This window comes from Hippopotamus amphibius, chromosome 13 (genome assembly GCF_030028045.1).
Source record: "Hippopotamus amphibius kiboko isolate mHipAmp2 chromosome 13, mHipAmp2.hap2, whole genome shotgun sequence".
NCBI lineage: Eukaryota > Metazoa > Chordata > Mammalia > Artiodactyla > Hippopotamidae > Hippopotamus > Hippopotamus amphibius.
In genome coordinates, this window is record NC_080198.1 from 43,247,667 (window position 1) to 43,265,646 (window position 17,980).

A 17,980-nucleotide genomic window follows, 5' to 3' on the forward strand; every position below is an offset into this window, starting at 1 on the left:
AGCTCATCCTATGATGTACTTGAAGTATCAGGATTCTTGGTTGCAAATAATAGAAACCCAACTCAAAAAGGCTTAAACAAAAGAGAGAATTTTATTGGCTCATGAAATAGAAGAGTCCAAGGGTTGACCTCATGTTTGGGTAGATCCACGTGTTCAGAGTATATCAACAGGATCCTTTTCCTTCCCACTGTCAGATATGCTTTTGTTCAGAAGACCACAAATATCCCCCCAAGTGATGGCAGAGGTGGCCCCAGCAGCCCAGGCTTTCATTCTGCTGCCAAGCCAGCCCAGCAGAAAGGGAGCATCTCTTCCCAACAGCAGTTAAAGTCCCACCTCAGACCTTGATGCGGAAGTCTGAGTCATGTGACGACCCCCAAGGCTGCCAGGGAGCAGGGTTGGGGTGGGGGCAACCTTTCCAGAACAACAGAGACTCAGTTGGGAAGGAGGGGGAGTGTCCCAAAGGGAAAAGAAGAATGAGGGCGCAGTCACAACTCTCCTCCACCAATACCCTTGTGGATCTGTCCACCTGCAACGCTGAGCGCTGCAGCAGCACCTTCCTGGAGGTCAGCTGCTGTGCAGAGAGCAGGGTGGTGTGCAGGAGAGGCAGCCTGGAGAACGTTTCTCTTCTAAAGTCACAGTTCTTTCGTGCTTTTAAAGCTCTCAAATAAATCATAAGCCCAGAGGTTATGATTTCCAAGGATGGTCTTCTTTGTTTCTTTTCTGCTATATTATTCTAAATTCTGAAAATAACTTTATGGGTTTTTTTTTAAATAAAAATGACAGATACTTACTGTAATAAATTAAAATGCTATAGGGAAATACACTGAAGAGAGCCAGCTGTTCATGTTGGGCCCCTGTGACCGGCACGTGTGAGCTCCCATTTTTGAATCCCTGCTCAGGCACTCAGTCCTTTCGGCCAGAGCCTCAGTCCCACCACATCTCAGTGCACTCATCTGTGAAAATGGTACTCATCCTTGTAGAGCTGTCAGAAGGAAGTATTGAGCCCTTGTTGTGCCAGACACCTTATTGTTTCGTTATGGCATTTACTCCTCAAAAGAGCCTTATAAGGCGGTTGCTGTCGTCCTCCTCGTACTATAGATGAAGAAACTGAGCCTAGGGGATTAAGTACTTTGCTCACGACCACACAGGCAGAAATGCTGGGGCCTGGACCAGTCCAACCTGCTCCAGCACCCATGCTCTTACCCACTGCGCTGTACTCCATGAGAATTACACAGTGATTCAAGGAGAGCTTTTGGCACAGTGCCTATGACAGAGCTAGCACTCACATAATTGTGTTCATTTTTTTTTGACATTAATGATGTTGATGATATAGTGCAGTTCTGTACAAAAGGATGATACATTTGGTACATTCTGTCTTATAGCTGCTTTTCTCCCTCAATGAAGACAAGCCTCTAATTGCTGTCTTGTCTACCAAGCCAGAGTGGAGGAGGTGATGCTTGTTTTCTGCCCTTGTGTCTTCCTTCCTATGCTTCACGTGGGGTTCAGACATAGGTTTTCCATGGTGTACCTGGCCACTCCATTGGGGGTTTCTTTTCAATGTGAGGCTACTTTGAGGACTTTAAAATCTCACACCACGGATGAGGCGTGACATTGGTACAAATTTTCTGAAAGACTGACATCTTTGAACCCAGCGGTTCTACTTTGAGAATCCACAATTCTGCATATGTTGGTCACTTAGCTGCCAACATACGCATCACAGAATTGTTTTTTAATAGCAAATTTTAATAGCAAATGCAATGGACAGATTCAATATCCCAAGACAAGAGACTAGTGATATAAAACATGCTATGTTCACCTATGGCGAACTCTGGGGCTAGCAAAAATGCTGTGGCGAAGACTGTTCAACAACATTAAAGCCAATCAGGAATAGTAAGTGAAAAAATAGGTTTAAAACTGCGTCCCCCCATCACCAGATTTTATTGAGTGTCTGCTCTGTACCCTGCAGTGGCCTAGGCACATGGGATACAGGAGCGGGGAAAAAAGCCTGCCTTCCATGAGCTTATTATGTTCCACTGGAAACGGGAAATAGATAAGAAACAATTTAATAATTCATTGTTAATCAACATACTAATGTACTGATTATCTTATAAATCATGAATTATATAAAATTAAACATCAGGTACAGAGAAGCACTCTATAGAAATATGGGGAGCAAAAATGAGAGTAAGAGGATAGCTGCGTTGGCACGGTGGTGGTATTTTTTAGGGTGGTCAGTGAGGGCCTCCTGAGGGGCTGGGCTTGGTGCAGAGAGCTCCAAGTTTGTTCACCAGACAACTGGCAGGTTTGGCGTTGGGGTACGTGGATAAGGTCTGGTAGGCAGGCATGTGGGGGCTCCCCCAGGGCCAAATAAGGAGGGCTTCACTGCAAGGCGGTAACCCCCGTATTGAAGTCCTAGTCCTCCTCAGGCAGATGGTTCAATTTTATTAGAGAACTGCTTTCTATTTTTGACCTAGAACCAAGCATCCTTGGACCAGTTGTCAGTGTGTTTGGGAATAGGGATGGGGGCCCAGAGGCCTCACTGTTGTCCACAAGATGATTAAACTAGCTTTGTGAATCCCATCTCGTAATCCAGTCCTGCTCTCTCCACCAACCAACTTTGTTTTTTCTGTGAGTCTGCTTTGTTTTTGTTTTATTCACTAGTTTGTTGTATTTTTTAGATTCCACCTATAAGTGATATCATACAGTATTTGTCTTTCTCTGTCTGACTTATTTCACACAGCGTAATGAATATAGTTCATCCATGTTGCGGCAAATGGTAAAATTTCATTGTTTTTTGATGGCTGAGTGTTCACCAATCAGCTGTAAATTGGACCTCTTGTTCTGTGAGTCCCAGCCCTTCTGCCTGTTTTGCAGGACAGCGTTCTCTGTTACCTTTATGCTGTCACTTACTTGAATTTTCCAGAAATCTGTCAAAATCCCTGATTCTCATCTCAGCTCCATTCTTCATTTCCATCGATTTCTTTCCCTTTGGATTTCTTCTCACATTTCACTGGCATCTGGGGAGGAAGAGCAGCTAAGTGTGTGCTTGTTCCTTCATCGAATTAGAAGCATTTATATTCATTTTGCTTCTCCAAACTTTTAAAACGAGTAGACATTATTACATTTGTAATAAGAAAAACGACAACCAAAGCTACTCTTAAAATGGGAGGGGCTTAGAAATATGTTCTTGTCAGGCAGAAAAGAGAAGAACCGTATCAGCGTTTTGTACTGAGCGTGACAGCACTGACCAGCAAAGCGCTTTCTCACAGTGCTTCAGGCTGAATGCGTGAGAGCCTACAGAATTTTGCCATAGAGCCCACGGTCTCACGTGTGCTTTTTATCTTCCCAAGCTGAATTAGAAATGTTGTTAATGCTGTGAGAGTATCAAATATAAAGCCTGCTGTTAAGCAGATGTGTCAGCTAGTGGCTTCAAATGGCAGGCATTTATCAGCTTGTTCTTTGGATAGACTCAGGTGCATGGTTCTTCTGCTGGTCTTAAGAAGGGTCACTCATGCATCTTCAGTCAACTGGCAGTCAGTGGCCTCACTCACCCATCTAGGGATTGTCTGGCTATTGGCTGGGGCAAGAGGGGTGATTAGGCCAAGTGTCTCTTGTCATCCCAAAGGCTTTCTTGGGCTTGTTCACATGGCAGTGGGTTGCAGGGCTTTCAAGAGCAGCAAGAGAGGAAGCTGCCAGGCTCAGGACTCACCCAGCATCACTTCCACCAGTCTCTGTGATCCGAGCACGTCACAAGGCCAGCCCTGATCCAAAGGGTAGAGAAATAAACTCCACATCTCGATGAAAAGAGCTGCAGAGTATTGTGGCAACTTTTGCAGTCCACCATTTTAGAATTCTGTCCTTTAATTCTAATTTTCTGTTTTCTAATTTTGTGTTGTCCTCAGGGTTCTGAGGACCCAGTCTCTGGAATGGTTCTACAATAATGTGAAGAGCCGCTTCAAACGTTTTGGCAGCGCTAAGGTCTTGAAGAACCTGTACAGGAAACACCGGCTGGAGAGCGGAGGGTGCTTCGACCTCCTAGGTACGCTGGCTGCCTGCCATCCTGGGAGTCTTTGAGGGGCCGGCAGAATAGAAGAAGGCCTGGCTTGGAGGCCCTGTACACTGCGGCACACTCACCTGGGACAGAGAAAGTGGCTTAAATATCTGGTTCCAGTAAGGAGCAGAAATAGAAGGACATATACCAAAGATTCTAAGTTTTAAGTCCTTTGATTCCAGCATCTCCACTGGGCTAGATATGTTAGCAGAGGACCAAGGTGTTTCTGCATATTGTGGACATTTTCATTCCAAATCCCTAGAGTTTAAAGATTCTTGGCCATCTTTCCCAAGTGATTAAAACACTGGAAATTCATCTTTGTTTGCTTGTGCAGACTAGGTCTGCACTCAGCGGATATGCCCCCCGCTCCCCTCCCTTCCTACTCCAGAATTCTCTACACTCCAGGCCCAGAGCCTGAAGTAAAGGGAGAGTTAGAAAAGCCTCAGCTTCCTCCCAGGAAGCTTAAAGGATGAATCCTACCTATGCTGTGGAGACAGCCAATGCAATTAGAATGAGAGATTATAATCCTTATTTCTATTAGACCAGCCAGTGGAAAGAAGTGGTTGTCAGAATACGAATAGCATGTCCTCCCCAAAAAGCCTGTTTTTTCCCTGTCCAGAGGCAGATTTTTTTTCATCCCTTTGCTGACACAGGTAAATGCTTTTCATCCATGAGAAAGAGGGAAGAAAAAAAAAATCTCATCCATTTCATTTGGAACTTTTTCACGTCATTATTGTACATTGTTGTATTCTCAGTAAAGTCTTTGGTTGTGTCTTATCTAAAAATATGCCAGTCACTGAGACAAGGGGGAAATAGGATGGAAGCATTAAACACGGAGAGTCATTAGGGCCTTTGGTGGTAGTTGTTAGAAGCTCTGTCTTTCAAACCACTCAGGAAGCCTGTAGCTAAGAGAGCAGGGCTGAAGGTTTCCACGTATTATTTTTATCTTCTCTTTGCTGATTTTTCTAAAAACGTGTCTCTAGGAATGAAGACAAAAAAAGAAATAAAGCTTAAGAGTAATCATGTTAACAGTAGGTTTTCAACCCAAAGAGATACCTCAAGAAAGTTCCAGAATAGAGTTGCCTCATCATTTCCATCCCATCCTTTCTTTCTTGTTCATCCTCAGGTCTGCTTCAGGTACCACTTTACAAGTCACCACATTCAAATCTCAGAGGTGTTCTCTATTGCTTCATGCAAAATGAGAGGGAGAAGCAAACTCATTTGGAGAATCCTACACACAGAGCACAACTCCGGTCTCTTTCTGTCTCTCCCTCGGGCCCCACAGGTGGAGCAGGGGCACATGAATTCCAAGTGAGCCAGCTAAAGGCTTTCAAACGTTCAAGTGTCATTTTCAAAGGTGAATCATTTGCTGGGAATAACTGTGCCACTATTGAAGCAGATTTAGGTCTTGGACTCTGTGATTCACCACGTCTTTCATCTGGGCCTCAGTCACTTAGCACGTTGCATTCAGGTGATGGTTTACAAAGTGGCTCTCCTGCTGGACCAGGCGGAAGCAATAAGCTTCTTTACCTCTGTGTTCCCAAAGCGTGGTCCAGTGGCTGGTGCATCTTAGGTCCTCAATATTGCACAATCCAGGCTTTTCTTTTAATTTTTAAAAAATATATATTTATTTATTTATTTTGGCTGCGCTGGGTCTTATTTATAGCATGCGGGATCTTTTTTTTTTTTAAGTTGTGGCATGTAGACTGTTAGTTGCAGCATGCATGTGGGATCTAGTTCCCCGACCAGGGATCGAACCCGGGCCCCCTGCATTGGGAGCGCAGAGTGTTACCCACTGGACCACCAGGGAAGTCCCCACAGTTCAGTCTTAAAAGCACTTTGGTGGGTACCAGGACGCTTCATAGCGGTACTAGAATCAGTTACTTTAACATGATTTGTATCTCAGTTTAAACTGAGATTTCCTTTTGAGCAACATGAAGACAAGCAGGCAGGAGGCAGCTCATGAGGTGGTACCCAAATCTGTAAAGTCGTGATCATAAAACAGTTTTCTACTTACCACGTAGAAAACTGAGTTACACCTCAAGTACGGACAGATCTCCCCGTGCGTAAGCAGCGTCCTGGTTATGCTGGATGACTGCAGAGTCATCAGCATTAGCTTCTGCCTACCACCCAGCACCTTGGTATGGTTGTCCTCTGCCATCCTCAAGCCCGACTACACGTTAGAATCACCTCAGGAGCTTTGAAAAACCTCACAGTGCCAGAATCATCTTCCACCCCCAGTCAATTACTTCCAAATTTCTGGAGGTGGGCCCAGTACAGATATTTTTTAAAGCACCCCGGGTTATTTTAAGACATAGCCAAGACTGGGAACCTCAGCTAGAACTTCACTATAATACGTATGGCAGAGTTCTGAATAAAATGGTTCCATCTTCAACCCCATCTGAGGGTCCTTCGTTTCAGAATTTTGATTGTCAGAACATAATCTACAGGGTGCAAGACCTGTGCTCTGCTCCAGGACTCTCAGTATAAAACTCCTTTTACCTACGAAACATCTCCACTGCATGGACCAGTTTGCCATTAACAACAACAACAACAACAACAACAAAAACAGTCCATTGAAAATTCACTGAGTTCACAGAAGCTTACGGGTCAGCCATGACATGCACCCCTTGCATGGCCATCGGTCCCAAGCTCACTTTCTTCTTCCTCCAGCCCATACCAGGTGACCAGATTAGGCCTAACAGGAGACCCATCTGTTTTGTCAGATACATCTAAGACTTATTCATTCCTTACTGAACGCCTAGTTTAAGACCTGGGAGTGACAAGATGGGCAAGACCGTACCATCTCAAAGCCAGCACTGCAGTGGAGAAGCCAGAGAAATAAGTAAACAGAGTTATAAAAAAATATAATGTCCAATGTTAATGTGTGCCTGTGTGGTTTATCCAATAGATTCAGCGTGATCTGTTTAACAGTTATTCTAAAAAGAAGCACTATATGAAAAGATGAAAGCAGCCCTGATTAATATACTTAATCCCTAGACAATTTGATAAATAATACATGTATTTATTTAGTATTGGATACATAAAGTGGAGGAAATAAGTCCTGCTTTTGTTTATTAACATGCTATATCTATTTTTGACACGATTCTTGGAAAGGCCTATGACATCTCTCATCTGGGATCTGACTGACAAATGGTCTAAAACACCAAGTCGCCCGAAATCAGAGGTTCCTCCAGCTCATGAACGCTCTGACTTGATTTCTGGCTGCTATGTCGGTGCTTTCCGGAACCGTTCAGTTGCTTTCTGCCCTTGGAAAAATCCCCATCTATGAATTTAAAGGGACACAGGGAGAATTGTTGTACTAGAAGATTTATAATCCTGTAAAACCAGAGCCTGTCCTGGTCAGCGCAGTCTCCCAAAGGTGTTTTCAGATCTTCTCCTCCCTCCTCATGCTCCCCACCACCCTCCCCATTGTCTCAGGAGACGGCCTTACAGCCTCCTTTGCAGGGCAGACCATGTACACCTCCACATCTGATCCCTGTCGCCTTCCACGAAGGTCTCAAGGTCACTCAGCCCTTCTGTCTTGCCTTTCGGCCTCTCTCTTAACTGGTTCCTTCCTATTGATTTATAATCACACCCAGTCTCTCCCGTTTCCTAAGCCCTTCCTGGACTGCACTGTGGAGGTAACCTCCACACGAATGAACCTGAATGTGAGTGGCACGGCGGAATTAAGAAAATTCACACAAGAGTATAGGAAAGCATGAGGTCAGGGGACTCAAGACCAAGTCAGTCAAGAGCCCCGATCTCTGATTCCCATGGCATATTTATTGAGGAAGATCAAAAGCATTCTAGCAGAGACCAAATTACAAACAAAATAATGAAAAACACAAGGCATGAGACTTCAGAAGAGCCAAAACAGAACGCCTTGTGTATATTATCACTACTAGGGAGTATAGCTAAGCTTCAACCCGGAGCTGGCACCGTCGGGCTTCATGACTGCCTTATCTCAGTCGGTTTTCCTTTGAGATTGGTTCTGTTTTCAGAACACGTTTACAGTCACTCAGCCGTCATGTGCCCTCCGCAGGTGTTTCCAAGTTACTGTCCTCTGCGTCCTCCCTGGTTTCGCACACTGCACATCTTCCTTAATTCTGCCCTGCCATGCTCTTTCCCATCACAGGGACACTCCAGAGGGCGGACCACACTCCCGGCTTCCTCTCTAGACACCCACCCTCTCCCTCCTCCAAGCTGTCCTCCACACAGCAGCCAGCATGCACCTTTAGAGGCACACACCTGACCAGGTCACCCTTGTGGAGCCTTTACTGGCTTCACGTGGCTTCAAGTTGGGACAAAGATCAGAATGCGACTGTGGCCATGGTGATCTGCGCGGTCTGCCTCCAGCCCATCTCACACCAGGCTCCCTCTCCTCTCTGCAGCCCAGCCACACGGCCTCTGCTTTAGCTCTTCAGGTGCACCCCGCTGTCCCCACTGCTTGTCCCTGTGCAAGCCCTGCTCTGGACTCCCTCCCACCCCCACCCTCCTTTGGCTGGTTACTCACCGTCTAGGTCCGTCTTCCCTGCTAAACGCTTGCCCTATTCTGTGAACCACCCAGTCACAGCACTCAACATATCCACAGTTTTATATCTATTTACATACATGTTTGGTTAATAAATTCTCACCCACCAGACTATCACGGTTATCAGGGCAGGGAGGATTTCTGGCTTAGCTCACCAGCACACCCCAACACCCAGCCCAGGGACAGGCATCTACTAGGTGCCCATGGAACATTTGCTGGGTGAATGAATGGATGCTGGACGCAGCCAAGCCACAGTGAAATATTTGCACTTAGATGTATAGCCTGGGAACTGAGGCGATGACGTATCCTAAAGCCTTATTTTATAAGTGAGGAAATGGAGGCCCAGAAAGATAAAGTCACTTCCTTAGGGTCACAGAGCTAGAATAAGTGACTTTGGATCTTTTGAAAGGCTGGTCAAAAAACCACAAACACAGAGAATGGTACGTGGTCAGTCCGAGTCACCGTGGCAGACCGCACACTAATGGCCTAGTTCATAACGGCCGCAGCCTGCTGACCGCGCTGCAGGTGCCTAGGGCAGAGACCCTTAGGGTTCCCACACCGGAGCCCCGTGCAGCCCATCCAAGGAAGCATAGGCTGTATTATGTGTATCAAAGGTCTACTGCTTAGTGTGACTTGGCACCCATAGCATGTCCCCCTTTTGAGCTAAGACCTGCAGACCCACATTTGTTCTCTTGGTTCTATCAGTGTTTTCCACCAGCATCCAATTTAAGAATGCTTTTGAGCCCCCTGCTGTCTCAGTGCTCTCCTGGGCACTGGGATACAATACAGGAACTGGAAAAGGAAAGAGCCAGCATCATCCACACCTCCACACCTTTAAAGATCTCATTTGATGAATTAATGTGTGAACACAGATGGTAAATCCCCAACTTAAAAAGGGCTTGGCCAAATGTTCTTCCCGGCCTGGAACGAAGACTGGGGTGTGTGTTCAATTGAGAGAAGGCCAGAGAAGAGGTAGTGGGTCTGAAAAGTTCAAATGCCGTGGCTTACCTTGTCTCACTTGGGTTTGTTTCTGTTAACTGCTAATGACAGTTAACTCACTTTCTAAAGGCAATGGTTTGGACTGATGCCGTGGACAGCGGCTAAAGGCCAGGCGTGCAGTGTCTCATCACCCAGCATGAGGAGAGTTCTACCATTATCACAGGTTTTCTAGTAAGGAAGCCAGGTGTCCAAGAGGTTAAGTAACTTGATCAAGGTCACACAACTAGTCATTTGCAGTTCCAGGAAATGAGCTTATATCTCTCATTCTTCAACCTATTGTCCCATGTTTGATTCCATATTGTCTCCAAGGAAGGATCTGGAAGAAAGTTGGGGGTGGAAGTGATGCTGCACTAGGAATTAGTATGAGAAAGAAAAATGTGACTGGTCAAAATGTGTACCATTATTGTAGAACCTAGTGATTCCCTAAGCCTATTTGCAAGGCTGACAATCAAAGTGGGTAATGGTGGTCTGCCAGCTCAATGACATGGTGCAGTGGGCTCACTGGAGACCTTGGATAACCTTAAATCTCCTCTCTCTCTCCTTCCCCTCCCCCCACCCCAGGAGGAAGCTTTTTTGAGGCAAACCTGGAGAATGAAGGAAGTATTTCAGGCAGTGACTCAACATTTTATAGGCAGTCAGAAGGTAAGGTTGCTTAAGGGTTTACACCTAATGGGAGGTTGGAGGACTAGAAACACCTTCAGATCTACAGGGTCCCCCATTGCATCGGGACCACTGATGCAACTCTGTTATTGTGTGTGAGAGCCTTCCCTGGGTCTTCTTTCATTGCCATTTGTGTGACCCCATCATCAAAATAGGTGCATATACGTAAGGTGTAGTCTAGAGAAGTACATTCCCTACCAGCCACTAGATACTTACGATCAACTAGTGTGTGTTCTTCTGGAATTGGAATATGACAGTCAACATTCTCACTTGTGCAATTCATATTAAAATATTCTTATAAAGAATGTATCATTTACTGATCAACTTTACTTTTTTATACCAATATAATCGTCCCCTTAGAGCAGAGGTTAAAAGCAAAACAAACTTCTTCCAATTCCAAATAAAACTTCCTCCAACACTCCAGCTCCTTCTCCAAAGTAGTGGGTGTTGGGAACAGGTGCCTCCTAGTCCCCCTGGTCCTCTGGCCCCTACAGCGCTCCTGTACTCTCTCTGTTCTTTCCTTGGGCACCTTCTCGTGAAGGTCTCGTCCTCTGTCATCCTTGCTGTCTGAAACTTTTCCCTGGGTCGTCATATGGCCTTGATGCACCTCCGTCTGAATGCCTAGCCCTGACTTCAGCCCAGTTCTAGACTCCAAGTTCTCATGCTTGGCCACCAAGACCTGCAGCCCCTCCAGGGATCTTAACCTCAGCATGTCCTAATCAAGCTCCTCAGCCACTTAAGTCCACCAGCAAGATTTACCTTTCCCTCAATGCCCCTCCCTGCTTCCACCCAGTCACCCAGGTTCCTGTTGGTTCTATTTCCAATCCTATCCTTTTCTTTCTATTCCAAGGCCTATGGCCTGAGCACCTCCCTGCCCTCAACTCTTCTGTGTTAATATTAATTTCTGTAACCATGTGTATCAGCCAGGGTTCTCCAGAGTAACAGAACCAATAGGATATGCACACGTAACACACACAGACACACACACAGACACACACACACACACACACACACACACACACACACACAAAGAGGTTCATTACAAGGACTTAGCTCATACAGCTGGGGGCCTGGCAAGCCCAAAATCTATAGATAGGTCACCAAGCTAGAAACTCTAGTAGAGGTAGATGCTTAAGTCTCGAGGCAGGATTTCTTCTCTGGGAAACCTCTGTTTTTGCTCTTAAGGACTTTCAACGGATTGGATGAGACCTACTCACATTTTCAAGGGTATTCTCCTTCTCTTAAATTCAACTATTATAACCACAATGTGAACCCCACCTACAAAACACCTTCATAGCAACACCTGGGTGAGTGTTTGATTAAACAGCTGGGTGCTATAGCCTCACCAAGTTGACACATGAAACTAACTGTCCCCCCACCTAACTGGTCCTGTGAACTTCAGTCACTCTGCCTCTGCCCCCTTATCCTCCCTCCACACCCCACCAGTTTTTGTCTCTGAAACACCAAGTCGAGCCTTCACTTTCAGCCCAAACCTCTTCAGTGCTCCACTCTACTTCATGCCAAAATCACAAGCGTGGCCTCCAGAGCCTCTCTGATGGCTCCAGGCTCTTCCTTTCCAGGGCTCTTAGCAGTTACATGTGTGCCTGGTCACCTAATAGCTCAGAAAGTGCATGAGAGCGTGCACTGAGCCCGTGTCCCTCAGGGCATCACTGGGGCCCTTGGAGAGCTTACCACTGGGGAGGTCTTGGTGCACTTTGAATCGACAAGAATTGGCGGGGTGCCACTTCTGTGAAAAACACGTTGATTGGTATCTTGAAGAAGAGAGATGGAAGATACAGTGTCTGTCTCCAGGCAGCACTGGGTGTGGTGACAACTTAGATTTTGTAGACTTTTCTTACAGGAACACCGGGGAACTGTGTGTTCACTCAGCCACCCTGAGGGGTTCTGGGTTGCCGCCGCGTGTCTCTGTCAGGACTGTCACAGCTGGCCTACAATGTCCTCATCAGCTGCCTGGCTAGATGGCTTTGACTTTAACTGGGTTGGTTTGGGAGAATTTATTATGTTTGCCAAATGCCACTTTCTGTCCACATGTGTGTCTTTAGGAGCCTAAGAAGCTTGAATTGAGTATTTTAATTAAGGGATTGATTAATTAATGAATCAATATATTTACACCTTGTCTCATTCTACAAAGAATCTGAGGCAGCTTTCGGGAGATTTGCATGTGTTAAATAATGCATGACTAGGAGATTATAAATGGAAACAGGAGGTTGAAATCAGGGAAAAGGAGACACAGGCAAACAGCCCCTGCAGACCTCTGCTCTTGCACCTGATGTGAGTCAGCTTCTGGGGTGAACTAAGAGGAATGATAGAAATTCTCACTTTTAAGTAAGAAGCAAAAAGTCTAGTACCTCCAGGAAGGAGAACTTGTCCAAGTGCTTGACTTCAAAAAGAATTTTGTCACCTGCAGAAGTCCTTTGACTTGGGAAAATTTCCATTTGTCACCATATGCAAAAAATATGTTCACTAAATATATGATAGCACTATTTTAAAAAATTATGTCAGCTTGTATTTATCTCACTTTCGTGGTTAAAATCACCGGATATGGAGACAGAGAGTCCTGAATTCAAATCTCAGCTCTCTATCTCACTGTGCAGCATTGGGTGAGTTATTTGACCTCTCTGTGCTTCAGTTCTCTCATCTATAAAACGGTGCCTGCGCAGTGGGTTGTTGGAAGGATCACGTATGAGACACTGGGTCTGCGGCCCAGCACGCGGTCGAGCTTGGCAAGGTCAGCCAATGTTATTGACAGTAGGGTTTAGAGTCTAAAAAGTTCTGCCATGGATTTTGTATTTGCATTAAACCATGAGCACAGCCCTTAGAAGATTTTACAGTTTTCCTCCCTATCATTACCATGATACATTACATGCACAAAATAAAACATAATCTTTATCTGAGAAAGTAGATGAAGAACCGTTATTTCCTATTATTAAATCCTTTTGTGCAGTTTTCTTTAAGCCACTTTGTGTGCTTGGCGCTGTGCTTACTGTCAGGACACAAGGTGACTATGACCCCTGAGAATGACCTGTGGGAGGGGGCCTTCCTGGCTCTGACGGAAGTAAACCCGGAGCCTCGGATGGGCATCCAGCCAAGGTGGGGAAAAGGGAGAGGTGGTCCAGAAGATTTTCCGGAGGAGGAACCCTTGGTGTCTTTGGGAAACAGCTCAGTGATGAAGCAAGGGGTCAGAGGGAGGAGGAACAAGATGATGGAGTCATGGAGAGAGAGACAGTAGCTCTCAAAGCATCACAGATGATGGCTCAGGGATGTGACTGAGGCGTGGGAGGCAGTGAGGCAGATGAGAAGGGCAGGGGCTTGTGTGCCAGGGTGGGCATGTAGAACCTACCTCGGGGCCCCTACATATTGAAGCAGAAGAGCTTCATTTTACCCGCCCTTGCCTTTCAGAAAGTGGTCTGTGTTGTTTCCTGTTTAGGACATAGCATGATGGACACATTGGCTGTCGCCCTACGGGTGGCTGAAGAGGCCATCGAGGAAGCGATTTCCAAAGCTGAAGCCTATGGGGACAGCCTGGTACGCACCCCCCCACACACACGATATCTGTCTGGCAGGAGATGTGGGTGGGGTCCTGGCTGCCCAGAGAGAGTGCAGGCTGTGGGGAAACCATCATCACGGTGGCCATCCTTGACGAAAGGCCATCCTCCCCCTGCATTTGTGGTCAGGACTCCTGAGAAAGCTGAAGCCTATGGGGACAGCCTGGTACGCACCCCCCCCCACACGATATCTGTCTGGCAGGAGATGTGGGTGGGGTCCTGGCTGCCAAGAGAAAGTACAGGCTGTGGGGAAACCATCATCACGGTGGCCATCCTTGACGAAAGCCCATCCTCCCCCTGCATTTGTGGTCAGGACTCCTGAGAAAGCGATGGCCACGTCCCCCAAACATACTCACAGCTCACGACGTTCTCTTCCTCCCTCTGCAGGACAAGCAGAATGAGGCCAGTTACCTGCGGGACCACAAGGAGGAGCTGACTGAGGAACTGGCCACAACCATCCTGCAGAAGGTAGGTGAACCCTAGCATCCACATGGCTGCGGTTTACCAGCCTGGCCTGGACCGGGGCCGTTGGTGAGGGGAAGAGCCGCCGTAGGCACCGTTGTTGCCTTGGGCACCATGTGTTCTGTTCCTTCTCACTTCTGCCATTGTACTCTGGGGCTAATGCAGAGGGGTTGCATTGGGCTGCAAAAACCAAGCAGTGTGAACGTGGTTGCCTTTAGGGATTGAGCTGGTGGATGAGGAGCCAGGAACTCAGCCCAGAGACCTTTGTACAAATGGACTCATTAAATCCAGGTGGCCATGCCCAACCCAGCAAGTGGTGTGAACAAGCCGAAGCCTTCCCTCATGATGCATGGTATCTGCTCCCTCCTTAGGGCTTTCAGATACTTCCTAAAGTCAGGATATACAGCCAGAGACTCTGCATTTGAGATCCAGCTCCACTGTATATGAGCTGTGTGTCCTTAACTGATAACTTCTGAGCCTGATTCCTCACCTGTAAAATGGGGAGAATTATAGTATGTAGCTCTTAGAATTACTTTGAGAATTAAATGAGGTAAAGCATATACAGTGCCAAGCACAGAGCCTGGCACACAGTAGACACTTAATAAATAGGAGAAGTTGTCAGCATCATAAAAGGACTACCTGTAAACTGCAAAGTGCTGTAGAATGTTCAATGCTTTAGTGGTGCTGTTTTATCATTAAGCAGCTCTGGTATTCTGCTGGTATTCTGTTGATTAAGCTCTTTTTTTTTTTTAAGATTTTTTTTGGCATGGACCATTTTAAGTCTCTATTTAATTTGTTACAATGTTGCTTCTGTTTTGGTTTTTTTTTTTTTGGCCGCAAAGCATGTGGGATCTTAGTTCCCCAACCAGGGATCGAACCCACACCCCCTGCATTGGAAGGCAAAGTCATAACCACTGGACCACCAGGGAAGTCCCTGAAACTAAGCTCTCACATGGCTAAAAATTTCCCAAAGGTGGTCCCAGTTACCCCACATAGCACTGGAGGCCTCTCCAGTAACTTGTCCCCTTTGTCACCCTCCGCCCCAGATCATAAGGAAACAGAAGAGCAAAAGTGAGCAGCACATGGAAGAAGAAGCGGAGTGGCCACAGCCCCAGAGCTGCAGTGCAAAGGCAGCTGACGAGGGGACCACAGCCTCCCCGGGAGGCCACCGAGCTTCCACCACCTTCTGGGTGAGTCCCCACGCCGTGCTGGCCCACCTCCCACAGGTGCCCTGCGTGTGTGCAGGTCAGAGCCGTTCTCCCCACAGAAACGGGGACACCACGCTTAACATCTGTAGTCAGCACATGTGCCCGCCAGACAGCGTACAGTTCCTGAAGGGCAGGGAGAGATGCAGAGAGCGCTGAGCGGGGGCTGGGAGGCCTGTGCTCTTACGCACATGGAGGTGGTTTTTTACACAGAGACCAATTTAGGAAAAATAACAATGTCAAGAGCCTTTTTAAAATTAATTCTGACAAAAGTTGTACTGAGTCCCATAGAAAAAGAATGGCTTTCTGAGGGCCACGTGTGTTCTTACACCTTGAGCGCTTGCTTTACTGAAACAGAGAAGTGACAGCGAGAGGATTGCCACTGGCTTCTCAGCACACATCTGGACGTGGGCAGGAAGTCGGGACGTGGATAGACCTTTTTGGTTGTCATCCCCAGTCACCGAGCACAGTGTCCTTGCTGTGACCCAAGGGTCTGGGCCGGCCATACCTGCAGGAGAGTCATCAAGCCCGTAGAATCCTTTGGTGTGTGTGTAAGTAGCCCCGGCGAGGATGTGTGGAGAATGGGATAGAGGCTGGGCCCTCAGTGTGGAAATTCAGCACGAGAGAGCAGGACTGGCCAGCAGGGCCTGTGTGCTATCAGATGCAGGTGCTCACAGGCACAGCACGGGCCAAGGGACGGGGCAACACCCAGGCGCCATTTAAAACGGGAAAGGCGGGGTGAAAACGAATGAAATAATGCCATTCGCAGCAACGTGGATGGATCAGAGGTTATCACACTAAGTGAAGCAAGTCAGACAGAGAAAGGCAGATATCATACGATATCACGTAGATGTGGATTCTAAAAAATAATACAAATGAACATATATACAAAACAGAAATAGACTCACAGACATACAAAACAAACTATGGTTACCAAAGGGAAAAGGGAGGTGGGGGGGAGATAAATTAGGAGCATGGGGTTAACAGATACACAGATATACTATATATAAAATAGATAAACAATAAGGATTTACTGTATAGCACAGGGAACTATATTCAGTATCTTATACTAACCTATAATGGAGATAATCTGAAACATTATGTATATGTAGGTGAACCACTTTGCTGTACACCTGAAACTAACACAATATTTTAAATCAACTATAATTCAGTTTGAAAAACATGAAAAGGAAGACATGGGAAAAGCACCCCATCACGTGTTATTTCTTTTACTCTCCACCGAAAGGTGGGAATACAGGTATTAGTGGACCCATTTTATAGGTGAAGAAACTACAGCTTTAGCATAACTTGCATACGCTCCCACCGCTAGTGATCGGTAGGATCGGAAGTTGATACCTTCTTCCTGTTCCAAAGTTTTTGATCCAGCTTCTTCCTCTAAAAAATGAGATCAGTGGACTTGATCCCTAAGGTCCCTTTCATCCCAAAGGTCCTAGGTCAGTCTGCACTGTCCAATATGGTGACCACAAGACACAAGTGACAATTTAAATTTAAATTAATTAAAGTTAAATTTTAAATCTAGTTCTTTAGTCACACTGGCCATATGTCAAGTCCTCAACAGCCCCTGGGACTGGTGGCCACTTTACTGGGCAGTGCAGATACAGAACATTTCCAGCCTCCCTGGAAGTTTTCTTACACAGCTCTGGTCTAGGGAGCTAGATAAAGACGGAGTGAGAAACAGAGGGCATAAGAGCAGAAATGCTTCTGGACACTGGCCAGAGCCTGGACATGAACCAGCAGGCCAAGCCTCGGTCCTTGGGGGCTTCAAGGAAAGTGGCTCTCTCGCCTTTCCACAGGCTGTTCTCGCCCCGGACTCTTATCTTCATCACATGCTAAAGCCCTACGCTGGGGCGCTGACTCGCGGGCTCTGGGGCAGAGCTGGGCATCCGAACATTGGCCCAGAGCTGGCCAGGGATGCCAGCAGGCCACAGGCTTAAGGATAGCCTTTTTGTGATATCTTGAGGGGGGCACCTTGACCTGCAGACCCTGGAGGGCCCTAAACCAGTGGCCTTCTGGCAGTGCTTCCTCCTTTATCCTCAGTTCTCCAGGGACATGGATACTCTGGCTCCAGGGGTAACTATGCAGAATCCTATAGCACAGCAGGCCTCCTTCCTGGGGCTTAACTGCAAAACCCAAGCTTAATCCATCCCCATGCTGACAGGATTTCTCATCTGTTTTCTTGAAAGAAAGTTCAGTGTGATTGTCCTCTTTTTAATTTCCTCCCTTATTGTGTGGTTCTCCGCCAGTAGCGGGGTGTGGAGTCATTGCTGTCTGGCTTTCAAAGCCTTAAGATACAATATCCTAGAAGGACCCGTGCGGGGATTAGAATTCCCTTGCTGCCTGTCTGTGTGGGCGCGTGTGTATAAGAAGTCGTCTCCGTGTTGATACGGTGATCTTACTGATGACAGAGATGGCAGCAGAGGCTGGGTGTCCAGTGTGTCTGGGGACTAAGGTGCATCTCGGTCTGACTCTCTCAGCCTCTCCT

At 46.7% G+C, this 17,980-nt stretch overlaps 1 protein-coding gene across 3 annotated transcripts in view; it reads left to right on the plus strand.

Moving 5' to 3' along the window:
* MYRIP (myosin VIIA and Rab interacting protein) overlaps positions 1-17,980 on the plus strand; it is a 221,589-nt gene that overhangs the window by 144,653 nt on the left and 58,956 nt on the right. For all 3 annotated transcript variants that reach the window (XM_057706817.1, XM_057706819.1, XM_057706818.1), the window contains exons 4-8: positions 3,903-4,039; positions 10,146-10,226; positions 13,693-13,790; positions 14,198-14,278; positions 15,319-15,462. In XM_057706817.1, the coding sequence (XP_057562800.1) occupies positions 3,903-4,039; positions 10,146-10,226; positions 13,693-13,790; positions 14,198-14,278; positions 15,319-15,462 (541 nt within the window). The remainder of the gene's footprint in view (positions 1-3,902; positions 4,040-10,145; positions 10,227-13,692; positions 13,791-14,197; positions 14,279-15,318; positions 15,463-17,980) is intronic.